At 40.3% G+C, this 26,630-nt stretch overlaps 2 protein-coding genes across 5 annotated transcripts; one reads left to right on the top strand and one right to left on the bottom strand.

Moving 5' to 3' along the window:
* Positions 1–1,377: 1,377 nt before the first annotated feature.
* LOC144086249 (purine nucleoside phosphorylase-like) lies at positions 1,378–7,825 on the bottom strand. The gene is made up of 6 exons (XM_077616121.1): positions 7,652–7,825; positions 6,535–6,698; positions 6,184–6,287; positions 5,548–5,723; positions 3,948–4,138; positions 1,378–3,334 (listed from the first exon to the last, which is right to left on the bottom strand). Exons 1-6 carry the CDS (start codon positions 7,663–7,665, stop codon positions 3,114–3,116), a joined length of 870 nt encoding a protein of 289 aa, XP_077472247.1. The 5' UTR covers positions 7,666–7,825; the 3' UTR covers positions 1,378–3,113.
* Positions 7,826–13,307: 5,482 nt separating this feature from the next.
* On the top strand, positions 13,308–26,607 carry LOC144085536 (ATP-sensitive inward rectifier potassium channel 10-like). 4 transcript variants are annotated; one of them, XM_077614906.1, is made up of 6 exons: positions 13,308–13,609; positions 20,669–21,014; positions 21,532–21,743; positions 22,505–22,636; positions 23,610–23,787; positions 24,853–26,607. In XM_077614906.1, the coding sequence occupies exons 2-6, from the start codon at positions 20,669–20,671 to the stop codon at positions 25,224–25,226; spliced, it is 1,242 nt and encodes a 413-aa protein (XP_077471032.1). In that variant the 5' UTR covers positions 13,308–13,609; the 3' UTR covers positions 25,227–26,607. The 4 variants fall into 4 exon arrangements, with proteins under 4 accessions (XP_077471032.1, XP_077471034.1, XP_077471033.1 ...); XM_077614908.1 differs by having other exon boundaries at positions 13,310–13,609; positions 20,701–21,014; XM_077614907.1 differs by lacking the exon at positions 13,308–13,609 and adding an exon at positions 17,549–17,649.
* Positions 26,608–26,630: the final 23 nt, after the last annotated feature.

Here is a 26,630-nt window from a genome sequence, read left to right as displayed (position 1 = left end):
TTTTTGACAGCCATTGATGACAGTAGATGTTCATTTCACCTTTTAAAGGGCTGGCAGTGATCAGTCTATCGGTATCAGTGGTTAGGGCTATTGATGATTGGTTATTGGTTATGATCAGTGGCGGTCCGTGCATTTCCTAGTGACGCCTTCAGCAAAAATATTATGGCTATAAAACCTCTACTGCAGCTACAGCTGCGACACATAAAAAATAATCAATAATAACCTCATACAATTGAAATATTATTTAGGAATATAGCCATATTTTACTCACCATAAAATCATTTTTAACTGTACATGATATCCATCCTCCTTTCTTTCTTCCTTCTTTTCTATCGCCATCGAAGCTAATGCTGAAAGTCGAGCCTGTCCTGTCGTATTTCTGGCATACGTTTTTATTCAATTTAGTGCTGAAAATGTTCGTTCCCGGTTGTGACAGGCTTGCTTGCTTTGGAGTTGTCCGACCTTTCTTAATGATGTCCAACTTTTTTTTCTTGAAAAGTCAGTCTTGAAAATGGCTTTAGCTTTAACCAATGAAATGTGATTGGTTAAATGCTTCAATATGAAAACACACATCTGGAAGCAGTGCAACCAGGGGGAAAAGCACTTTTCTTTTCTCTCCATTTGGAAGCTAACAGAAAATGTGGAATTTTTTAATAAGTATTCATGGGCAAAATATAATTAACATCAGTCTGTGATTCAGATATTTCTTAGGCCAGCAGAGAAGGCCTTGAAGGCCCTGACGGCATACCACTGGTTACGATCATTCATTGCCAGTCCTCCCAGATTAAAATGGATTAAACGTCTATCATTGGCAGTGGCAGTGAACAAGTTAAACAATTTGCAGTGTTGGCAGTAGTGCTTGTAGTGAGCTTTCTTTTTGTGACATTATATACCAAAAAAGAGCAATACTTTGAAGAGAAAGTGATTGAATGTGACAAAGTTAAAATTATTAGAGGTCGCCTACATAGAGCACAACTGTGAAAGAAGTCCTAAACTTTGCTTTTTCGTAAGAACACCTGCAAATGTTAGTCTGTGACCCGAGGGCTAATGCTGAGCTCATAAAATCTCTCAATACCTTATTCGGGCTTTCACGGCATCGCCTGATGTCACGGGAACAAAATATTTTTTCGTGGTTGGATGAGGGAGGAGGAGGAGCTGTTTGGGTTTGGGGAAAAAGAAAACAGGCCAATGGGAGATAAAATGAAGGACGAACCATCTGGGAATGGCATCCTACTAATGACAGTCCACCTCAACTCTTCTCAAAACACGCTATGGATTACCCACTTTAACAAACATCACATCTTGCACTTCTTTATGAAAGAAACAAAAATGTGGGAATACCGCATACACATCACTTCACTGAGGGCACACAAAAAGATTGTCATCTAACATGTCATTTTATTGCAAAAGTAGTTTTATAAGATATCAAGCAAGTCCGCAGTTTTTTTTTTACAGTGATAAGACTTTGCACCTTTTGGTCCATCTACAAAATACAAATTATTATTATTATTAATATATATAGAGCACATAAAGCCTCCAGTTAAATATAAGCCTTAGATAAATATTCCATCACTCTTTGCAACTCTTTTACAAAAAATCTCTTCCTTTATTTAGATGAATTCGTTGCGAATTGAGTGTATGAATGCTTTAAGACACATGTGTCAAAGTGGCGGCCCGGGGGTCAAATCTGGCCCGCCGCGTCATTTTGTGTGGCCCGGGAAAGTAAATCATGAGTGCCGACTTTCTGTTTTAGGATCCAATTAAAATGAAGAGTATAGATGTATATTAAATTTCCTAATTTTCCCCCTTTTAAATTGATAATGTTAATATTTTTAATCATTTTTTTCTGTGTTTTTAGTTCAAAAATCATTTTCTAAAATCTAAAAATATATTTTAAAAAGCTAAAATAAACATTGTTTTAGATCTATAAAAAACTGAATATTCAGGGCTTTTAATCCAGTTCTTTTAATCCATTTATTAAAAAAAATCTAAATATTATATCTAAAATAGTCCGGCCCACATGAAATCGAGTTGACGTTAACGCGGCACGAGTTTATCGCTTATGAAACCTGACACCCCTGCTTTAAGAGCTTCAAGTTCATTAGAAGAACAGTGCTGTTTGTTTTTTTTGTTTATGACCAGGAAGTTGAGCATGATTGAGGTCTGAATGTTTCATCAGTATTGACTAAGAACAGTAGAGTGTGTTGAGTAGATATTCTGTTCAACTTGCAAGCAAGAATTCTATTGCATTAAATACAATTTTTTTTACCGGGATTATGTGCGCACATCCAATTACCACTACTCACATCCTTGGCAATTCAAAATTGGCCACTTGTGCAGAATGTGATTGATATCCGACAGCAAATTGATCGATTTTCTTGTGGATTTAATTTTAGTACCCTCTAAATCAGTGTTTCCCAACCTTTTTTTGAGCTGCGGCACACTTTTTGCATTGAAAAAATCTCAACGGACACCACCATCTGAAAATCTTTAAACTTAAAATTATGTCACCCATTTTAACAATAGTCATTCTCACCAATGGTTTATGTCTTTTCTTCAAATATTACTTAAATCTCCTAATATTATGCAAAAAAATGTTGTGCTCATACAGACTTTTCGCCGTCAAAAGTTGATGCACTAGAAACCAAACAACTTCTGGTTCATGTTAGACAAAAATAAGCAAAAAAATGACTGTTTCACAATTTGAATCTTGTAATAGAATGTAATCTATAATTTAACGTTCATCATATTTTGATTTTAACATTGTAATAGTTCAATTTTAATCTCATTATATTCATATTCATTTTTCTCTCTGAATTTTACTTTGTATAACTTATTGCAATTTCCCACGGCACAACTGACCATTGCTCATGGCACACCAATGTGCCGCGGCACAGTGGTTGGGAAACACTGCTCTAAATGACTGCTTTAAACCAAAATGGCACACTTCCTGTCTCAGGCATGGGTTCTTGACACATTAGTGTGCGTCTAACTCATGTTAGATGTTTTGTTTGAAAACTAGGGTGCTAAATTTTCTTTAAAATAACAACACATACATTAAGATGTGTCAAAAAAACCCTCATCCCCGGATTTTTAGGACAAAAACAGTGCCCTCACACTGACTTGTTGTGGCACAGCTCCACGCGGCCCACCAGCGTGCTGACAAGACGCTCCATCTGCACGGCCCGCTGTCGGCCGGTCTCAAGGACCTCTTCGTGGTTGGCTTTAGCTTGGCTCTCATAATCCATGACTGCCCGGTTAGTGATGAGCGACATGGCCAAACAACGCATGCCAGCGTGGCGTGCCGTGATCACCTCGTGCACCGTGCTCATGCCTGCACCACAAACACAGCGCGGCAGTCATTGGACTGCTTATTGTTTGAAACAATAGCATACAAATTGGCAATGTTGTTCAGTTGCTGAGAAAGTGATTGTTCTCCAAATGTCATACGAGATTCACAAATACATGAATACAACTGGGTAGTATTAAGAAATTGTTAATGAAAGAATTATGATATTGTCAATATCAATGTTCTTGGTGTAGTCCCTGCTTTAAAAAAAGAGTGGTCAGGAGCAATGTTCCCTCTAATTTTTTGTTTGTCTGGGCAAAAAGACAACCTCCCTGAGCACACTGAGCAACATCATCATTGCTAGCTATGGGCACACACACCAGTATCACACCTGCCATAAGCAGGTGTATGTCTACTACACATAAATGATTTAGTAATAATAAAATGGAATGATTAATATCTATGAATGGGCGGCCCGGCGGATGAGTGGTTCGCGCGTCGGCCTCACAGCAAAAAAATAAATAATTATAATTGGGATTTATTTTGTGCGCTCCATATGATTTGCTGTGCGCAGAGAAGACGAGAGTAGTGCGCAATTGCGCACGTGCGCAGCTTACAGGGAACATTGGTCAGGAGGTCCATGTGGACCTTCACTCACCCACGGCGTCAGCCCCGAGTGTGTGCATCATGCGGCACTCGGCGATGGTCTCAAAGGAGGGTCCTCCTAGGACACAGTAGACCCCCTCACGCACAAAGTCGCTGAAGTCCAGCTCGCCAGCTACGTCGTGTACCAGCTTGCGTAGCTCGCGGTCGTACGCATCAGACATGCAGGGGAAGCGAACGCCAAACCTGGACAGATGCAATGAACCTTGCTTGTCAAAGGGTGGTACACACCTGTCTTGTTGTTTTTTTCCCCCATTTCCACACCATGTGAAGGCGTTTAAACTTTTTAAACCGATTTCCATCGTTTCTGATAGGAGAGTAGGACATTGACCCCGATATGTACCGTATTTTTCGGACTATAAGTTGCACCTGAGTATGAGACGCACTAGCAAAAAAATGCACAATGGGGAAAAAATATATACATATGTCACAATGGAGTTTAAGTCGCATTTTTGGGGGAATTTTATTTGATAAAGTCCAAAAGAGCCGACATGTCATCTTGGAACGGATTTATATATAGAATAGAGGCAACAACAGGGTGAGAATAATCTTTTTTTTAAAAAAGTGATTAATTGCAGTCATTTGGTAAGCCCTTCTCAGTTCTAGGCGATTCTATAGGCTCTCTGTGGCGATCCCCAAGGGAATAAGGCAAAAGCCCACCCACGCCAATGTTGAAATGATCTACGCAGGCCTAGAACGCCGTCTTGCGGTTCAGTGTAAAAACAACTTGAGGAATGATATAATAATGTGAGAATAATTTCACACATAAGTATAAAAGCTGAGAGTTATGGTCTGGAAAATATGGAATATAATGTGTACTATGGTAGTCGCTATGAAGTATGGAATGTAAACCACATGATTCATTGAGTGCAAGAAATTACACTTTAGGTCCACAATAGCTGCTAGCTATGTAAACTTGCTCCTCCTGTTTGACAACAGGAAAATGACAAAAAGTAATTTGATACGTTTTTACTGGTGTTACTGTCAAGATGCTACTTGCCTGAATATTTCAGCAGCGGCACATTACATTGTATCCTAACTCCACCATAGCAAAAAATACATACTAAATGTGGGACTGAAAAATATCATCGCATTAGCGCCCTTGTAATTAATCTTAATCGCAGAATACAATTCATCCTCAAAATATTTTTTACAAAATGTATAGATCTTATTCAACGACGGAATCCCAGGCAGGCGGATTTAATCAAATTTACATACAAAACACACACTTTTGTATATGTAATACATATATACTGACATGTAAGCGCGTTCATTAAACCCTTTTGGCTTCTATATTTTTATAGAATTTTTATAAGAACAAATTAAAGGGAGAGAGACAAAGCAACAGAATAGTAATAATAATACTCACATTTAAAAGGACTTTTTTTTCATCTACGAATGTAAAAATAATTTTAATGCTACATGATACAAGGTCAAATAAATAATTTGACTCATTTGAGAGAAAAAATGAATGTGAATCCCGATTTAATTTTTTAGACATCAGGTAAATTAAGTCAATTCTAGGAGTAAAACGCCTGTGAAAAATGATGGTTAACTGCTTAGCTAAACTTCCAGTCATGTGAAAGACATCCCACCTGTCGTGGTTGGGGCCCACCAGTGGGTTGACACCAGCAAAGCCCGGCATGTTGATGTGGTCCTTGATGATCATGACGTCGCCCACCTTGTAGTCCTGGTTGAGGCCGCCGGCTGCATTGGTGAGAATTACCGTCTCCACTCCGAGCAGTTTGAAGACGCGCATGGGCAGCGCAACCTGCATCATGCCAATAAACTCAAAATTGTCATCATTTAAATTCTCAGGGAAAGGAAACAGATCTCAAATCCTGCATTAAATTGGGGAGTATTATACCATTTTCTAGAGAAAGAACTGAATTTTTACAGGAGTAAAACAAATTTAATGAAAAAATATGGTCTATCTCAGATGATCTCGCATTTCTTTCTTAAACATAAATACGATTATGATTATTTATTTTTGAAAAATACATAACCCTTTCCTGAAGCAAAATTTTATCCCCTGAAATCATGCCACTTAATATTAGAATATCCCAAACTTTAAAAAAAACTTATAAAAAGTGTTTTTCCTCTAGTTTTTTTGTAGTTTTTTTTTCCCGGGCAGCGCGACAGCTGAGTGGTTAGCGCGTCGGCCTCACAGTGGGAGACCTGGGTTCAAATCCAGGTTGGTTTATAGACAGAAATATGTTGAAGCCCCTCACCTTTTGGACTGGATAACCTTCATATAGATGAAACCTGCCCTGCATGCAAACACAGGCCTTTCCCTTAAGTGTTCCAAAAACCAGCTGACCCGCATGCCCGTGCACTGAAACCCAAAACACGGCACTTGTTATTCAGTCAGTGTCTTCCATTGACGACGGGAGACGTCATTTTCTTTGGGAGTGCTGGCTGACAAGGAGCGATCGTTAAGTTATTGGACGTCTAGAGGTGTCAAAAGAATTGAAAGAGAAAGCCAATCTACTCCCAGTTGAAATGAACCGAACGTCTCTCACTGTCAATGACACCTGCACTCCCATGTAAGTAAAAACATTTCCCACTAGGGGGCGTCGTACCCGTGCTCCTTGGGAAATTGGGAATGTCGGCGTACTTGAAGACTTGACGTTCCTTGAGAATTTCGGCCAGACCACCCAAACCCGAACCGCAGACAATGCCCACGGTGGGCCGGGACGCCGTCTTGCTCATCAGCCAATCGGCAGCCACCTGGAACTCATCGTCACTGCAGCAAGAAAACAGGTTGTCATAAAAATTAGAACCAGGAAGTGGTTTCGGGGACCTGAATGTTAAACCAAAAGGTTAGACACAAAGAGCCTAAATTTGAAACTGTAGGAGTGAAAGAGCCACAACTTGCACCGGAAGGAGCATAAAAGTCAAATTTGCCAAACTATTTTTAAAACATAATTTATTATTTGTTTTTAATGGGCCTTGGTGAATTTGATTGTGTTTTAAGAGAGAATAAAAATAAGAGAAACATGAAATGAGGCAAAGAGCCACAGTATATACAAAATATCATAAGAAGCAAAAAGCCGCATTCATTTTTGGCTGGGAGCCGCATGCGGCTCAAGAGCCACGTGTTCGCCACCCTGGGTCTAATCAATTTCGACTAGAAGGGCTCACAGTGATCAATAACTTGCAAAATGGACGTCTCTCGGCGTCAATGGAGACCGAAGTCCTCAAAAAGAAGAAAAAATACTTATCATTCTTAATGTAAATATCAACGTTTATGTGAAGGATTCAAATGAAAGGCTTTACTAATATTGCCATATGTGACGTCACTGCTCTTTTAAGATCCACATCCAAGTAAACTAAATTATTTAAAATGAATAAAATAGCCTCACATGCCGGATGGTGGAAAATGAGTGTTCGCAGTGACGGAATGTCCCAGCATGTTCTCAGGTGGTTTTATGACTGTGCGTTTCCAATATTCTAAAACTGACGTCAGGGAAGATTCCCCGCACATCACGTATTTCGAAATTTAAGAAAAAAAATCAATGTCGCTTTTTGTTGGACGGATTTCTAGTTTGGCACGCGAATAATTCGTTTCAGATGAAAAGCCCGACAACCGTGACGTGACGCGTTCAGGGACACCTCTCCATCGGGTTATTACGATTGAATGATACGTGGATGCGGAGGACTCCACGTGGATGCTGCGACGGATAAAAAGCAACTCACAATTTGTCATCCATGTTGGGATTCACACGCTTAATCGAGCCGCCTTGCTACTTGTGCGCGTCCGTGATGTTGCGAAGGGATATATTTTTTTACATCGACTCCCCCTACTAGGTTCCCCCCAGCCAACCCGGGCCGACTCTCCTCCCTTCTAGCAGCCACATCCTCGAGCACGTCACTGATGGTGGGCGACGTTGGGTCGCCGTCATGGTAAATATCATGTACATGGCAAGATGTATGATGCGCGTTGTAGGCTAAGAGGATTGTCATCATGAGTCGGCCATTTTGCGTCAGAGCCATTTAATAAACAGTAAAAAGACTGTTTGCTATACCTCCAACTATCTTAATTTTCATCCCAATAGCGTTGTCATAAACTTTTTAGATGCATTACATTTACTGTTTACTTTAAATAATCCTAATAATGTTTTTAACATCCAGCCCAAATTATGTTGACTATGACTTATTTATTTTATTCACTACTACTTATTTCTTATGTTGACTAGTTATTTATTTAATACTTATTGATCTATTTGTTGTTATTTGTGTACTTCCCTACTATGTTGTTATATCTCCTCTCATTTTCTGAACCGCTTTATCCTCATTAGGGTCGCGAGGGGTGCTGGAGCCTATCCCCGCTGACTTCTTGCCAGAGGCAGAGAAACATGCGTACTCACACCCATACCTAGGGGCAATTTAGAGTATCCAATCAGCCTACCATGCATGTTTTTGGAATGTGAGAGGAAACCGGAGTATCCAGACGAAACCGACGCAGGCCCAGGGAGAACATGCAAACTCCACACAGGTGGACGTGACCTGGATTTGAACCCAGGACCCCAGAGCTGTGAGGCCGACGCGCTAACCACTTGCATCACCGAGCCACCTACTTATTAGATATCTACTTAATTATGTATTACTTATTTATTGTTATTATTTATTGATGATTTATTTGTCTGTTTGTTTGTTGTTCTTTTTGTGCCCTTTGTGGTGAAGCTTTAAATCTCATTATACTTGCATAATGACAATAAAAGCATTCAATTCAATAACTAACGTACAAAACGGTTTGTTAGAAACAAAAACCAAGTGTAAACCTGTCAAAAATTCGGAGAGTTACAAGAAGTTTATTGGAGAAAATATACTCACCACGACCCTGACAATAACTACTTATTTACGTGACCGCGTATTCATGTTTAAGTTGACTGTTTATTATGTTGACTACTAATTTATTGATTATTTATGTGTGCACTTAATGAAGCTTTATACTATCTCATTATACTTGTCCAATGACAATAAATGCATTCAATTCAATTCGATTCCAATAGGAATCTGAGTGCCTACTTTGTAATTCTACACAGTTTTGTCAAAAGAATTTTGCGATGGCATATTTTTCCCGAAGACAACCCAAACAGGGTTGACTCGACAGACAGATGGATGGATGAATAGGCTGACAAAGGCATTTTAAAGACTTATAGACATTTCACAGTTAATGGCTTGTTGCGTCACTCTCCCTCAAGAGAGCACCTTGCTTTGAATATTTAAGTTAATCATATTAAAGCGATCCTTTGGTGTGCCTGTGTGTTCTTCACAGAGCACTGTTGTGCTCCTCCCAAAAGAATGTTATGTAAGCAGTATTTTGTATTCACAAAAAAGGTTTTGCTTGGGTGCTTTGAACAAACCCTGATGGTGTGCCCCTGCAACACAATTAGGCTGACACCCACACCATGAAAAATCTGTGTGTTCGTCCACTGAATGCTTACTTTCGTTATATATTTACAACTCTCCCGAAGTCAAAAAGTGACAAACCTGTTAAAAATATACTACATACACAGTCATTATTGGTCCTAAAATATGAAGGAAAAAAACATTGTGTAATTTACAGTTTTCTAGTTTTAAAAATGTTTTGATATATATTTTTGAAATCCACATTTGCATTTATCATTATTACTACACTATGTAGTGTCATATATTTATATGATATGTTTATGCATGAAAAAAAGGCATCTTGCTTCAAAACAACTGTATGGCAGTGGGGGTTGAATATTTTTGTACCAGTGCTACCTTAAATAAGGAAGTAGGATCAATTATTATCCGTCTTTTTGAATGTGCACGAGTGCACCAGAAAGATATTTTACAGATAGGGCAAATGAACAAGGCAGCACTAATTAATGCTAATATTATTTATCACACCCTTAAAACAAACTAAAAAGTATAAGCATTATAGTAATTTGTCACATGCCGCTGCTGTTACTAGACTAAACTAAAATACACCACTGCTCAGTTCTGAGCAAGTGTAAACAAAAGCAGGCAATATATCAGAAACAATTAAGAATTTAGTTATTGAAACGTTAAAAAAAACTGAAAAAAATCCCCTAAGTTCCACAAAATAATACAAATGGTAAATGTATGACTCAGTGCAACATGCAAGCAACTTTCATCTTTGGTTTCTAATGCAAATGCATACCGAATTTTAATAAAAATAGTGTACTGCACAGAAACGAAACGTAGTATACACGCGCACACGCACACGCACGCACGCACACGCACACGCACACGTACACGTACACACGCTTTGCAATTACCAATTGTGATCTAACGCCACCTGGCGTTCAATTTGGTCATGTACATATGTTCATGTATATCCTTGATCATAACCAATTCATATCAATCCTGCTCCCACCAACAGTGAGAACTTTAAATTGAAACTGTCCTGTACACTAGACTAAACGTGTTTAAAAATGTTTACAGTAGCTTCTGTCTGAGTTATGTCATCACAGAAGGGTAATTGTCGTCTTTTCGAACTCTCTGTGAACCCGTCGGCGTTGTTCGCAGAAGGAAAGGAGGAGGAAGAAGAAGATGGAGTGCAAAAATGGAAGTGAAACAGCCAACAAAGCAACAGGCAAAAAATATGCAAAAGGCAGAACGCTCACTCAGGCACACACACATTCACTATTGTTTTATTACGAATATCTGAAAAGGGGAGCCATGGCATTACCTATATTTACTAGATGACACATACTGTAGATAGTTTAGAATATGTTTTGGAATTGTTTCTTTTTTGACTTTTTGACTGTGGGAATTGTGTCAACCTCCTCTGCACAATAGCCGAGAGATTTTCTATTGGGTTCAGGTCAGGGGAGAGTGCAAGGCAACCAAGGACAGGAACAATATGGTCATTTTTAAGCTCCTTTGGAAGTGTGGGTAGATGCTTGGGTCAAGTCCTACTGGAAAATCAAATAAACATCCCTATACAATTTACAAGTAGAGAAAATCATGAAGTCCCGGATAATTTGCAATACTTGAGAAAACAAATTTGAGAAAACACAGATGAGAGCAACTTTAGCAGGTGACATGGCACCCCAAATCATCACTTACCCTCCAAAGTCTTGGAGCATTGTGCAACAGTTGTTAATCATTTATTTTTGTAAGTGATCCCTCTTGCTGATGCATCTTTTCCTACCACACTTGAGTTAATTAGCTGATTTGGGTATGACAACATAAGTTTCCAACGTGGATTTGGTAACAGTATTTTAGGTTTTCGAAGCACTGAATTTTCGGGTTTCATGATCTGCAAGACACAATCATTTGAATTGCTTGAAAACAACTGCTTGGGGTATTCAAACTCTGTACTGATTGAGGTCCACTTTCCGAAATGATTTAGCACTATAAAGGCTTTTCACAATATTCAAAATTAGACATGGAATGCATTCATTTATTGTCATGAGGCAAGAAGCACAGTGGAATAGAAACAGTAGATCTTTATGACAATGCAAAAATAAAAAAAATAAAAAAATGTTCAGGTCAATGAATATATTACTGGGTGAACCCCCCCCGAATTCTGTAGCTGAGGATCGGACCGCCAATGATCCCTCCTGTGGCTGCTGTCCAACTGTCTGTGCACCCAACCTCTTTGATGGTGAGCCCATGGGAAGAACGAAAGGACGAGATCCCAGATACAAGGGGCTGAAATGAGTTTCCTCCGGCGGATGTCTGGACTCTCCCTTCAGTGGTGGACCGTAAGGGCCTGCAAGGCCTTCTCTGCTGGCCTAAAAAATATCTGAATCATAGACTGATGTTAATTATTTTTTGTCCATAAATACTTATTAAATAATTCCAAATTGTCTATCAGCTTCCTTTCATTGCTTTTCCCCTGGTTGCGCTGCTTCCAGATGTGTTGTCATATTATTTAAGCATCTAACCAATCACATTTCAGCCATTATTTGTTGCCAGGGTCAGAAATCTGCCTTGAGGCCTTCACAATCAGTTCTGCAGGCTTTGCTGCATAAAAAGAGTGTCGATAAAACTGTTGCTTTATCCAATCAGATTTCGAGTTGGCGACACCAAGGCCTTCTCACAGGCGTAGGGATACGTCATCGCTTTCACCAACTATGATTGGCTAGTGATAGAGTGGACTAGCCAGAGCTACCAAACTGTATCTGGATCGAGCTGCACAAGCAAATATATTGTGTTAATTTAATAGCGGTTTTGTCAACCCGCAATGGCTGAAGAAGGAGAAGAAATAGATTCGTTTGCAGATTTACTGTCAAAGCCACTTTCAAGACGGACTTTTCAAGAAAAGCTGTACATCATCAAGAAAAGTCGGACAACTTCGAAGCAAGCAAGCAAGCAAGCCTGTCACAACCGGGAACGAAGATTTTCAGCACTTAATCGAATAAAAACGTATGCCAGAAATACGACAGGATAGGACTTTCAGCAGTAGCTTCGATGGCGATAGAAAAGAGGGAGGAAAGAAAGGAGGATGGATTTTGTGTAGAGATAAAAATGATTTTTGGTCAGTAAAATATGGCTATATTCCTAAATAATATTTCAATTTTATGAGGTAATTATTATTTGTATATGTGTCGCAGCTGTAGCTGCAGTAAATGTTTTATAGCCATAAAATAGTTTTTGAGGGTTGGATTGATTCAGATATAGAATTCAAGGCGCCATTTTGAAATTCACGGCCCGCCACTGTCTCCCTTAGATGTAGGGTGAGAAGCTCGGTCATCCGGGAGGGGCTCGGGGTAGAGCCGCTGCTCCTCCGGATCGTGAGGATCTAGATGAGTTGGCTCGGGCATCTGATACGGATGGCTCCATGGACGCCTCCCTAGGGAGGTATTCCGGGCACGTCCCACCGGGAGGAGGCTAACCCAGCAAGGCCTTGGGGTCCTCCCGGAAGAGCAGGATGAAGTGGCTGGGGAGCGGGAATTCTGGGCTTCCCTGCTGAAGTTGCTGCCCCTGCGACCCAACTTAGGAAAAGCGAAAGAAGATGAGATGTTTAATTTCTATTATGTACAGCATTGATTATTAAGAATAATCATTAAGGAATTACTGGGCAGTTATGAGGCGTCTACGTCATCAATTTTGCCGTAGATCCGCTATTCCACAGATTGCCCGTTGTCGCGGAAGCACATCTTTAAATTAAACTCAATCACTTTACCCCGAGGAGACTAAGGGCTCACATTCGCGTCACGATCCTTCCCCTTTCAGACTGAGCAGGACACTCGGTACTGGCCAACTCTGTTGGTTTCATTCATGAATGGCAAAGCTTTGAGGACTCCCTGAGACAAAAAGAGCATGTTGTTTTCTTTTTACAGAAGCGGATGGGGGGTGACAGCTGTGGGGCGGGTAGTGTGGGCGTTACGTAGGGCACCGTGCACGTGTGGTTGCCACTTCACGTGTGCATGACCCTGCAGCAGTTCCAACTTGGGGTCCTGCTTCCAGAGGTGGTGGCTCGGATGTAAGTGGAACGCGACAGGAATGCCGGGAGGGGAAAGAGAGGAGCTTGCGGAGGGGCAGAGCGGCCTCTTATAGGAATAAGAGGGGGTCACTTTGGGGAGAGTGAGCACACAGGGGCCCTCTGCACGCTCCCGAACTGGACCAGCACCATGCGCACAGACGGCTGATGCCACATAAAGTCTTCGCCAACAAAATCAACAACCGCTGACTCAAGTTCGGTCTCAAAAGGTAAGAGTGTCTTAAAAATGCTGGTATTTGTCGTGTTTTACCTAAACAGAATTGGTTTATTCCCAAATATTGACATCTGGTGAATGAAAATACACTTGATATTAATTGATATGGAAAAAATACACTTTATATTAATTGATATCAATATACATATTATTTTTGTTTATCCACGACCCTAGTATGAGATTATAGTTTATAAATCATTGGGAATTTGTATCATAAACTTCACTTTTATGTGCCAAGAAGACAACAGAAAGAGTAATATTTCAGAAACCAAGTTTATTGGACTAACGGTATCAAAACAAAATTATGCATGTGCCAAAATGTGGGTACGCCAACAGAAACAAAGAATCAATATTTACCCAGTAGATCTTCTTTCTGCCGAAATAGAGCCTTCTAAACGTTTTTGTGATGTCCAGTTAGAGTTAGAAACTCAGTTTTACTGTGCATAGAAAGTACTTGTCCTTTCATCACCATACATAACATCACTTGTTAACACCCAATACTGTAACTCAGTCTTTGTTGCATCAGTCCACAGCATTTTTTTCCAAAATGCAGCTGGTTTAGCTAAATGCGCTTTTGCATACCTCAAATCTTCTTATGCATCACTCTCTCGTAAAGCTTTATCTTGTGCAACATGCGCTCAACCTTTGAATGATGCAAACTGACACCACCTGAAACCAAATAATGTTATCGTTCTTTGGTGGTGGTCCATGGGTTGACTTTGACCCTTTTCACCATCCTTTGCCTGGGCATCTGTGCTATTTCTCTGGGCTTGCTACTACTACCTCAATAAGAATTATTTTTATGGTCTTCCATTCAGCACGATGTTCCTCACGGTGGAAACTGACAACTGCCATGTCAAAGACATTTTTCTTGTAGCCTTCCTTAAACCCATGCTGTTGAACAATGTTTTTATTCAGAGAGCATTTATCCCTCTTTGATGGAGATTCAAAGAGAAACTAGACATGCGCTCAGCCTCCATAAAAAGATTTCTCAACATATATATATAAAATTGTAGGAGGTTCAAGGTTTACATGCCAATTTTGCTTTCCAATTATCCAGTGCTAATAAGTTACAAGTATTCAAACAACAAAATCGCAAGAGTGACAAAATGTTTGCAACTGTAATATTATTTTGGATGAATAGCCCATATCTTCTGTTAGACTAATGAACCTGGTATGAAATATTACTCTCTGTCCATCACTTTTTTTATATATCAAAATGATTCATAAATGAGAATCATGATGGTGGCCAAACTTTTTTACAATACTACAGATGTACGTATATTTAGTAGAAAAAAAATTATTCATTCATTCATCTTCCATACCGCGCATCCTCGAGAGGGTTGCTGAATTTGGGCAAAAGGCAGACTGGTCACCACTTAGCTGTAGGGCACACAGAGAGACAAGGGACCATCCACATTCACAATTATACCGTCACCAGGGGTAAACGAGCCCTAGAAAAAAATAATAATAATCGGACATAGGCCCTGTCGTCATCATCAACAACAAAAGCCTAATTGTCATCACACCCAGAAACTGCGTATGACGAAATTGGTAGTGCTTCTCCATAAGGTGCGTTTTTTCGGCAAAAGACCCAAATAAGTGATAATTTTAAATCTTCAAAAGATTTTTTTCCAAAATTTTAATATTTGTTTTCTTCTTCTAAATGCATTATTTCTACAAAAATATTCTTATTTAGTGTTGGGTACAGAATTGCAAACCAGTTTTTGACAATAAGATATAATAAAACTTATTTTAAATGACACTATACATATACTAGCTCACAAGGGCTCTTCCAACCACAGCTGAAATGCTTCCCACTTTTGGAATAAATATCGGCCACACCATTCAGGGATCATGGGGTTGATCCCAGGTCGATCCTCACTGTGTGCATTTTTCTCCAGGTACTCTGCTTTCTTTGCACATCCCAAATACATGCAGGGTAAGCTGGTTGAACAGTCTGAATTGCCCTTAGGTATGAGTGTGAGTGAATGTTTGTCTGTATCTTTGTGGCCTGTGATTGGCTGGGGCTGGTCGCCATTTCAGGGTGTCACCAAATGTCATGGGATAGGTAGGCTCCAGCACCCCCTGCCACCCTTGTGAAGATAAGCGGTTCAGAAAATGAATGGATGATGAATACTCTACAAGTAAGCATAGCAACTGAAAATAATTATATATATAAATAAATAAATTGTGGTGTAGAGGTTCACTCGCCTGACTTTGGTGGGGGGGCAGGCGCGGGCTCAATTATAATTGGGAGTGCGGATGGTCGTTTGTCTCTCTGTGTGCCCTACGACTGACTGGCGACCAGTCTAGGGTGTAGTCTGCCTTTGGCCTGAAGACAGCTGGGTTAGGCTCCAGCAACCCCCTGCAACCCTTTTGGTTTCCTCCCTCATTCCAAAGACATGCATGGTAGGCTGATTGGACACTTTAAATTCCCCCTAGGTATGAGTGTGACCGTGAATGGTAGTTTGTCTCCTTGTGGCCTGCGATTGGCTGGCGACCAATGCAGAATGTCCCCCGCCTCTGGCCCGAAGTCAGCTGGGATAGGCTCCTGCACCCTAGTGAGGATAAAGCGGTTCAGAAAATGAGATGACAATAATTTATCATCTGAAAATATTTACAGATTTCTTTTACAGGTGCACTTTTGACAGTGGCCAACGACGCAAGCTAACGCCTTGTTGTTTTGGTTCCATGTTATTAATGACAACTCTTCATTGGCAACATATCATTTATAATTGGTCAAAGCAGTCTTCAGTAAAATGTTTTGATGGAAAACAACAGAATAGACTATTACCGACTTGTCCACTTCCTTCGTTGTGCTCAATCCACTCAACTCACCTTTTTGTCGGACAGAAGAAAATAGAAACTTATATCATCAGTGTTTGTGTTGGGGCAATTTCTTACAGCACACATACTAACCATTTTCCACCGCCTATTACCCGAAGACAGATGGGATAGGCTCCAGCACCCCCTGCTCATTTGTGAGGATAAAGCGGTTAAAAAATGAATGAAGGAATAAAATGATGAACATGTTTATATTCATGTTAATGAACATATATATGTAAATATGTAGCATTGTAGCCGAGGGCTAATTTCCATCTTTAGTCAATTGTGTGGGTTGAAAATAAGAAATTGTTTTGGAAAAAAAACAATTCCAGTAATCAATCTATCTTTTAGCTGAAGAGCAGACAGGATTAAAACCGTGTTTTGATCTTTTTGGTTTATTTTACAAAGGAAAGGAGTATGAGTTATTGCTCAACAAAGTCCAATCAATCAAATTCAGTAAAGTCCCCCATGAAGTTATTTTGATACTGAACATGCTCTATTACCCAGTATTTGACCATACACATCATGCGCTGACACACACAACTGAAACTTTCACCCACACAACAGAAACACTCACACGCACTACGTAAAGGCCCCACACTCACCGCAGTTTTTCCCCCTTTGTCTGATACAGACCACTGAAACAGTTTCACACATCCTACTGAAATGTGTGTGCGCTGCTGTATCGGCGTGTAGTGCAGCTGGCTGATGGAGGTTGATCACTGCTCTACGTGGAATACTAACGAAGGGCTTTTTGTCGGGCAACTCTGGTTTTCTTTACGCACATACAATCACAAGTTTGCTTTCAGTCAAAAACTATACACACACACTCAAGCCCAAGTTTGCTTACAGTCACTCACACACAAATTCACGTGTAATAGCTTGCCTACACTCGCACACACAGAGGGATGCTTTTTGTCAATGGCATCTTTTGTGTCTTTCATGTGTGAGGCAAACAAAGCATTCCTGTGTGGATGGAGGAGAGGAGGCACAAGTAGGAAAGGAGAGAGTGAGGAACAGAGGAAAAAAGAGGGAGAGAAAGACGGATGGATGCGAGGGAGGGAGGTGGAAGCCCAGCTTTTGTTCTTCGGGGGTTCGAGAAGGAAAAAAGTTTAGTTCAGGGCTTTGGATGAGTTGCATCGCGAAGCAGGCAAGTGCGGCAAGTGGCGGCGTTACTATGGAGATGGAATACATCCTGCTGGGGAGGTCGGTTCCAATATGATTGGACGCGTGTGAGTGTGTGTGTGTGTGTGAAGACTTTTCAATGGTGTCATTGTGAGTGTGAAACTTTTGAGGGTCTCGGTCCCTTGAGTTCACGCTCCCCAAAAAAGGTGATGTAATTAAAACCGATTGGTTATGTCATCCGTCACAGTTGCCGGGCTGTTTTTCTCCTCATGTAATGTCTCTCCATACACAATGAAATGACCAATACAACATACATTTGTCTATTTAAATACACAAACACATTATCAACACGTTTTGTCCATGCAAACAATACCAACCAAAGTAATAAGTCGTCCTTGCCATTTACCAGATGGCATGACTAGTTTAAATGTGTTTTGTCCATTCAGGTACACATACGAAATGCAATATTTTTTGGTAATCTACACAAAGACACAACAAATAAAACTTTTGGTCTGTCAGTTCATACAATCCATTCACATATACATATAGGTTTTCATCATGTTTCATGCTGTAGCATAACAAGTCAACTGTTGAAACACATTAGGATAGCCGTCCGTAAAATGACGTTTGAATTTTTTCCATTTACACTAAAACAATAATGTATACCGTATTTTTGGACTATAAGTCGCACCAGCCAAAGAATGCACAATTAAGAGGAAATACCAATACTATATATATGTTGTGAACAGCAAGATGGAAGCTGGATCCAAACACAACTCAGGAGAAGGAAATCCAAATGCACAACAGTATTTATTAACAAAAGGAGCACCCCAAAACACGCAGGTATCAAAAGAGTATAACAAAAGACAGCATGCCCGAGTTGGCGAATAAACTAAGAATGCAAATTACAAAAAAAATTGACACACACAAAGGACACACCGTTTTTAAAGACGCAGCCAGGCATGGCAAAACATACACCAGCTTAAACATACGGACACACACTAAAAACACGTTTTTAAAAAGGCAACGGAAGCAAAACTGAGTTCGGTTGTACTTTATTTAGCCAATTTACAATGTACTCACGTCATCATCACCCACAAATCCATCAAAGTCCTCATTTTCTGTGTCCGAATTGAACAATTGTCCAAATGAGTCATCGAAAACGGTGAGTTTTATACATTCGTCCAGGTGGCCACAATCCATTCGCAAATAGTAGCTAGCTAGTAGCCAGCTAGTAGCTAGCTAGTAGCTAGCGTAACTAGCCCGGTGCTGCCTGCCACCCTTCGTAAAGTTGTGTTGATGTCGATGTCCACGCCAACATCTAGCGGCAGGAGTTCTTTTGTAAATCCAGCCGGAATGACGGCGAGCACCAAATTAGTGTGCTCGCCGTCATACTGGGTGTATTGACAAAATAACTATATATCCCAGCAGTCACTGCACAGTACTTTTTCTACGGGGAAAATAGTAGATTCGGGGGCTGCTTGCCGTAGTTGTGAGAGCTGTAGAGGATGGTGTACCCTATCGACTGATGTATTGTATTTTATCGTGACAACAATTTTAGTATTCATCCATGTATAAAGCGCACTGGATTATAAGGCGCCCTGTTATTTTGGAGAAAATTTAAGACTTTTAAGTGCGCCTTATAGTCGTGAAAATACGATACATATATATGTTACACTTAGTTACACTTTAGTTGGGGGAAGCCAAAACAAAATAAATTCAATATAGACTTAGACTAATTATTGTCTGTAATAATGTAATACATGGATTTTACCTTTCACACAAAAGCACAATGTAATAAACTCTACGTATGGACACACGAACCGTTAACATATGTCCCTTTACATTCACAAAATTGGAACCTAAATATGTTTATCCCTACACAAACATGAGTACCGTGATGTCAATGTGCTTCTCCTTTCACATACACACAATGATTAGTGATGGCTAGTGATGGCTGATTGTGTTTCCGGACGGAAGTATTCGTGCAGAAGACTAACATTTGGCACCTGTCCTATCAAACTCTTACAGTCGTCTCTAATTTCCAGTCAGAGACGTTTCTTTGTGGCCCAAATGCCGATCCACTGAGACCCATCAGACAAAAACTTTCCGTGTATTCACCCTCTGTGTTTGTCTTTTAACGCATCACAACTTTTCTTTCTTTTCCCTCTCTTCCTTCCCCGCCATCTCGTCTTTTTGTCCATCGTCTCTTCCCCGCCGGGATCGGCGACCGGTTGGATGCAAGTCAGCGTGTCTAATGGCTTCTAGTATAGTTGAGCGTTTGTGTGCCTCCGCGTGGGGAAGCTATGCTTGGCAACGTTATCATAAAGCCATAAAACTAACAGCTCAAGCAACAATAGAGAACTTTCTGACATCATACTTCCTAAATTGAGTGGTGTATATCACGCCTCGTGGATTAAAAAAAACAAAAGAGTTACACTTTGCTTTATGTAAGTTTGAAGCATGGCTCCCATATGCAAACCTACCAAATGTCTCAAGAACGTTGTTGATTTTAGATTTATTTTTTTAAAGCTTTTGCTGCCAAGCTACTTCACAAGCCATGCCAGAAACACAGATGTTTGAAGATTTACCTTTGGCTATCTGTCTTGTACACTAAAAATTCACTTAGTGTAATCAGATAAAAAGAAACCCTGAAAATGCTCCCTTTGAAATCATTTTGGGAAATGTTCTCTGTCTTTTGGAGCATGGGTTCCAGAAATGTTGTGGGTCTATTCATGATAGACATCCTGACCAAATTTTGTTTAAAATTCCTTGGTAATTTAGTAAAATCTCTCTGAGTCATTTTTCACAAAACACTAAAAGTCACCAACATGAGAATAGGAGCCTAAAACAGATTCTTCAAACCAAGGTGGCAGACTTCACGAAACTTTTTAAGCACATGCCTGAAAAAGTTTCTGTTTATAACATCCACACTTTAGGGGTTGCATTTTTATAAAATTCCAGAATTTCAAACTTTGGGGTTCACGTATTCATTCTTTACCAAATATCAATTTAGGACAATACATTTGACATGCTGTGAGAAGGAAAATGAATCCAATTTAAGCAAGACTCCAATTGATTGGATTGTTTTCTTCCCCAGATGACATCTGCTACCCCCCCTTCCTCTCGCAGCTCCTCCCCCCAGAAGGTGTGCCACTCCCAGACGCAGACGGACGTCTTGAAACCCCTGCTGGGTGGCGGCCTTTCCACCGTCGGTGGCACGCTGAGGAAGCGGCGGCGAGTGCTGTCCAAAGATGGCCGCAGCAACATCCGCATTGAGCATGTTAGTGGGCGGGGCTCTCTGTACATGCGAGACCTGTGGACCACCTTTGTGGACATGCAGTGGCGCTACAAGTTATTCCTATTCACCGCCACCTTTGCTGGGACCTGGTTCCTGTTTGGAGTGCTATGGTATCTACTAGCGCTGGTGCATGGAGACCTGCTTGGTAAGGAACCACGAAGAGACAAAATGCCTGTTATATGAGTTGGATCTTCTTGTCAGTAGCGTTAATAATAAAAACAGGCCCTACCAGATGTGGTTTTTCAACAAAACATCCTGGTTTGGAGAAACTTGCTATGGTTTGAGTAAGTTGGCAGTCATCAAGCTTCTCTGAGCTGCAGTCATGACCAATTTAGTAATAGGAATATATATTTCATCTTCTGGAGAGGAGGACGAAGATTACATGTAGTTACTGAGGTCTGGGTTTGTATTATAATTCCTCCGGTTGGCCAAGGTGTGTGTTCTTTCTTTACATTCTGTTTTGTTTCATTGTCATTACTGCTTTTCAAAAAAGACTATTTTCCCCATTAAAACATGTTTATGCATGTTTTTTGGACAGCAAAGAATGAAAGGCAATTCCATTCACTTCAACGGGGAAAAATGATTTGGCATACCAATTAAATTAAGGCAATACTGCTAACGTATACAGAGTATCTTCCATTGGCTCCGTTGTGTGGTTACAGAGTTTGAGCCTCCGTCCAACCACACTCCGTGCGTGATGCAGGTGCAGACACTGACGGGCGCCTTCCTCTTCTCGCTGGAGTCGCAGACAACCATTGGCTACGGCTTCCGCTGCATCACCGAGGAGTGTCCTGTCGCCATAGTGCTGCTCATCATCCAGCTACTCATCACCACGCTCATGGAAATCTTCATAACTGGAACCTTCTTGGCAAAGGTATAGGCCAGTGTTTCCCAAGTGGTTTTTGAGCTCCTGCCCCTTTTTTGCATTGAAAAATTTTCAAGGCACACCACCAGCTGCAAATCTAATTTAAAACGCTGTCACCTATCTTTACAAATTTAAGTCATTCTCATCAAAGTTTTAGCAAGAGGAATCAAAGAAATGGCTGTTGGGTGGGTGAGTGGTTAACGTGTTGGCCTATGTTCTGAGGTCGAGGGTTGCAGGTTGATCTTCACTGTGCGGAGTTTGCATGTTCTTGTGTGGGCTTTCTCATGGTAGTCTGGTTCCCTCCGGGTAGACCGGTTTCTTCCCACATCAAAACAAAAACATGCATGCTAGGCTGGTTGAACACTGTAAATTGCCCCTAGGTATGACTGTGAGCGTGAATGGTTTATAATAATAACCCCCCTCCTGCTACACACACACACACACACACACACACTAAACAGCAGTGTTTTTTGTCTAATGGATTGGATTGGATAACTTTATTCATCCCATATTCAGGAAATTTTGTTGTCACAGTAGCAAGAGGGTGAGGAGCTATGTCAAGTGTATTAGCCTATTTTTTTTTTTTTTAAAGAAATACAATCATTAGTTCTATTTTTGATTCTTGACTCGTTATTGATAGAGAATAAAGCTTCCAAAACCACATCGCTAATCATGACTTGTTTTTATTTTTATTTTTAGCTAGACTGTATTTGTATCCAAGGCCATATTAGAAAAATAGAGACATCAGGTGGTGTCTTGTCTCCTGTCAGGTGGCTCGTCCGAAGAAGAGAGGCGAGACGGTCAAATTCAGCCAGCACGCGGTCGTGTCCACGCAGGAGGGACGGCCGTGCCTCATGATAAGGGTGGCCAACATGCGCAAGAGCCTCCTGCTTGGCTGTCAGGCCAGTACCTACTACAGCTTCAATTGAATTGAATAGAGTGCCTTTATTGTCATTACACAAGTACTATGAGTTTTAATTCCCTTATTTTCCAGACTACAAGTCACATCCTTTTCCATAATTTGGCTGGGCCTGCGACTTATACATGTATTTTAATTTATTTTTGTTTTAATCTCCGATCACTGACAGCCTGTTATGTTGATTTTTTTAGGCTCTAGTTACCTGAAATACTGTTGTCTTAACAGATGCCTCGCTTAGCCCGTCCATTTTATTATTGTTACTTTCACGTATATGTTTGTTCTTGGTTTCTGGGCAAATAAAAAAAATGCCCTCTCAAAACTGCTACTTATACTCCAGTGCGACCTAATTATTATTTTTTCCTCTTCTTTGTTAATCCTTTGGCTGATGCCCCCTATACTCAGGTGCGACTTCGTAGTTTGAAAAATATGGTATGTAACTGTAACATCAATCATTTGTCTATTTTTATTATTTACTTATTCATTCATTTTCTGTGCCGATTATCCTCACATGGGCCAAGAGGGAGGGCTTGAGCCTTTCCCAGCCAACTACTGGCACCACGCGAAGAACGACCAGAATTGGTGGCTAGCCAATCGCAGGGCACTAGGAGACAGACAACCATTCATGCCCATACTCATATCTAGGGGCAATTTAGAGTGTTCAACCAGCCTATCCTGCATGTTTTGGAGATGTGGGAGAAAACCGGAGTACCTGGAGAAAACCCATGCCTGGGGAGAACATGCAAACTCCCCACAGGAAGGTCCGGACCTAGGATCGAACCCTCGATCTCAAAACTGTGGGCCCAACGTGCCAATCACTCATTCACCGGGCCGCCTTATTTACTTATATTTAGTAAAAAAGTTTATTTGTATTACAAAAAAGTGCGATACCAGCAGGTTGTTTTTTGAGAAAAGATCGGATTCTGACATGGGTGGGCGGGGCTCCACCGTGTGTCCAGGTGACAGGTAAGCTGCTACAGTCGTCTCTGACTAAAGAGGGGGAGACGGTTCGCCTGGATCAAAGGAACGTCACATTCCAGGTGGATACGTCTAGCGACAGCCCTTTCCTCATCCTTCCACTCACTTTCTATCACGTAATTGATGATGACAGCCCTCTCAGCGCATGGGCAGCAAACGGTACGTTAAGACATAAAAACACATTTTTGTTTTGGTAAAACAATCTGGGTTTTGAGTTCGGATTTCAATTCGGTCCATTGTATCTGTAATATTTGAGTTTTGAGACTTATTTTTTTCTATTTCTATTGGTTGGAATCCCATTTTCCACCTCAAGATGACAGTCATGGAATCACACTGATACTCTAATTTTGACTGAATAAAAAGAGTCAAAACAGGAAGTACTGCAAACCCCTTAATGATTGTCATAATCATCTTACACCTGTTTTTGACACTGAAGAAAGCAATGACTGTCTTCTACATTTTGGGAATAATTATTGATGCATATTGAAAGAGAAAATAGGGATGGTCTCGATTCTTACATTAACCCCAAAGAAGTTTTGATTTCTTTTAAACACAGCTTTTTTCAACAATAAATTAATGCCAATTTCACTTGGAGTTTTTTGTCTTGAAAATATTAATGTTGTTCAACTTCAACTTTGGCCTCATTTAAAGGTCCCTTATTTTTCAAACATGAAAACCTATTTCCTCAAATTCAATGCATTCATGTTTCAAATGATAGAAACTTTTGTTTTAATTTTTTAACACACATTTCGGCAACTCAGACTGCAAGATTTGTTTTAACCCTATGAATTTTATTAATACTGTTGTATTAACAATGTTTAGTCTAATTAAAGTTTTTTTTTTCAAATTGATTTCAACATCTTGGTTTTTGACTGCTGAGCTAAAGGAGACAATATTTTTAGTGCGACTAGCTACATCTAGTGTTCAAACCAAGAAGTGCAAAAAATGTTGGCTTACTTTAAGCTTTTTGTGTGGGCTATATTCAATGATTTGCTGTGTTTCAATAAAAACTGGACAGTGGGGTATAGTTGTCCCTTGGGTTCTAGTTTAGATACCCTTGTTTTGGAGAATATGGGCTTAATTCCCAAGAAAATTTTGTTACTTTTTAAGCGGAGCTATGTTTGTCCTATTTTGGGGGTGGTGGGGGGCAATAATTAATCTGAAGAGATTAACCATTATTATTCTTATTGCCGATTTTTTTCTTTCTCAATGCTTTGCATCTAGGCGGCGGCTGGACTGATCCAGAATTGGCCGACTTCGAGTTGCTTGTCATCCTCAGCGCCACCGTGGAGCCTACGTCGGCCACCTGCCAAGTTCGCACCTCCTACCTGCCTGACGAAATCCTTTGGGGTTATGAGTTCCCACCCGTGGTCTCCCTGTCGCAGTCGGGAAAATACGTGGCCGACTTTGCCTTTTTCGACAAAGTAGCCAAGAGCAAGACGGCGCCTGTTTTCAAGGTTTCAGAAGGCCCGCAACACAGCCACCAGAGCAATGGCAGGGAGAAGCTTCCCGACGGGTCTGACCCAGAGAAGATGCGCTTGGAGCAAAGCTATCGTGAGGATCGAGGCCGCGTCAGCGTTCGTATCAGCAACGTGTAAAAACCGGGATGGGATTTTGGATTTTATTCGGACAGACAGTCCATCAGTTTCCCTCGGCTTCATGAAACATGAACGGAAACTTAGAAATTTCCAATGGTACTGGAAATGAAGCTTGTGGGAGATGAAATGCTTCTGTTAATGGAAAAAGAGCAACACAAACAAATGTAAATAGCACAGGTAGGCACCCAAACGCTTTTATCTCAACTTTACCGTTTATTTTTTCATTGGTATTGACGTACTTTTCTCCATGCTCCACAATTTTAATTCCCGTTGGTGTCCTAATATTTTTGTACAAACTCCAGATATTTACTTCCCCTATTAGCGTCCTTTGGGTGGGCCTTACAACAACCCGTGTTGATTTCTACATGCCTTTTTATGTGTTACTCTTCTTGATTAGCCAGTGTCGCCATTGTGCCTTTTTCCAAAAGTAACCTTCCTCAGGCCCTCAATCCCAGTGGTGGAATGTACTTCATACCTTGCAAATGCCTTTTTGTGTGGACAGAAGAAAAAATAGGGCCACATAGAGACCAGAAATTAGTAGGAAAAAGTGGTGATTACAATAAATATTTTAAGAATAGTAGCTATCTAATATCAAAGTTTTGTTGTTTTCCCCAAAGGGCACTTTAAAAAAAAACTGAATCCTATTTTTTTAATTTTAAAAAATATATATTTTAAATATTTGTAATATATGAAAAATATAGACATATATTTTCGATGGGATACAGCAATGGCTTGAAAAACAAATGCATTTTCAAGACATCAGACAACAGGACGTGTGTGGTGAGTTGATGAGCTGGCGTTTCAGTGGAAATTCAAATATATTTACCAAAAAATCTCCAACCACACACTTCCTCTGAAACATGTCACATGCTCTTTCTGTGTTCCCGTCTCAATCTAACAATTTACACTCACTGGCCCTTAGTCTTAAAGTAAAAATGACATCAGATTTTTTTTCAATCTATATTTAGTCTCATTGCTACCTGATTTGGATCACGTATACCACAGAAGTCACTAAACTAACACAAATGAGTTTTGTTGTGTTTGGCGCAGAATAATGGCGAAATCTGTAATTCATGTTGTCTCAAAATAGTCTGTGTTTGCACGTTGCTTGTCTCATTAGTTTACATTGAGAACAATCAACTCTCAGTAAAATTGTTAGACTGTTAGGCAATGGATTATTCCAGGATGTTCACTTCGTACAGAATGTTTTTATATGCCACAAATGTCATCTTAGGACTTAGGTAGTATTTGAGTACAAAGTGTCCAGCTGTCTATGGTAAATATTATGAAGGATAAAATCGCACAGTAACCAATAGGCTGCTAATTTACTGGTCGCAATATGGCTGATACCAGCCATAGCAAATAAACGTTTACCAAGCTGCCTCATTGTTGTCATTTCAAAAA

Source organism: Stigmatopora argus, chromosome 12 (assembly GCF_051989625.1).
Source record: "Stigmatopora argus isolate UIUO_Sarg chromosome 12, RoL_Sarg_1.0, whole genome shotgun sequence".
Classification (NCBI taxonomy): Eukaryota; Metazoa; Chordata; class Actinopteri; order Syngnathiformes; family Syngnathidae; genus Stigmatopora; species Stigmatopora argus.
Note: the sequence above shows the minus strand (reverse complement) of the source record. Positions and strands in the feature narration are given on the sequence as shown.

Coding starts and splice junctions, on each gene's coding strand:
- LOC144086249 (XM_077616121.1), bottom strand. Junction 6,288..6,534: donor CAATTTCCCAAGGAGCACGG/GTACGACGCCCC, acceptor TTTGGGTTTCAG/TGCACGGGCATGCGGGTCAG. Junction 5,724..6,183: donor AAGGTTATCCAGTCCAAAAG/GTGAGGGGCTTC, acceptor GGCATGATGCAG/GTTGCGCTGCCCATGCGCGT.
- LOC144085536 (XM_077614906.1), top strand. CDS start 20,669: ATGACATCTGCTACCCCCCCTTCCTCTCGCAGCTCCTCCCCCCAGAAG. Junction 21,744..22,504: donor CTGGAACCTTCTTGGCAAAG/GTATAGGCCAGT, acceptor GTCTCCTGTCAG/GTGGCTCGTCCGAAGAAGAG. Junction 22,637..23,609: donor GCCTCCTGCTTGGCTGTCAG/GCCAGTACCTAC, acceptor CCGTGTGTCCAG/GTGACAGGTAAGCTGCTACA.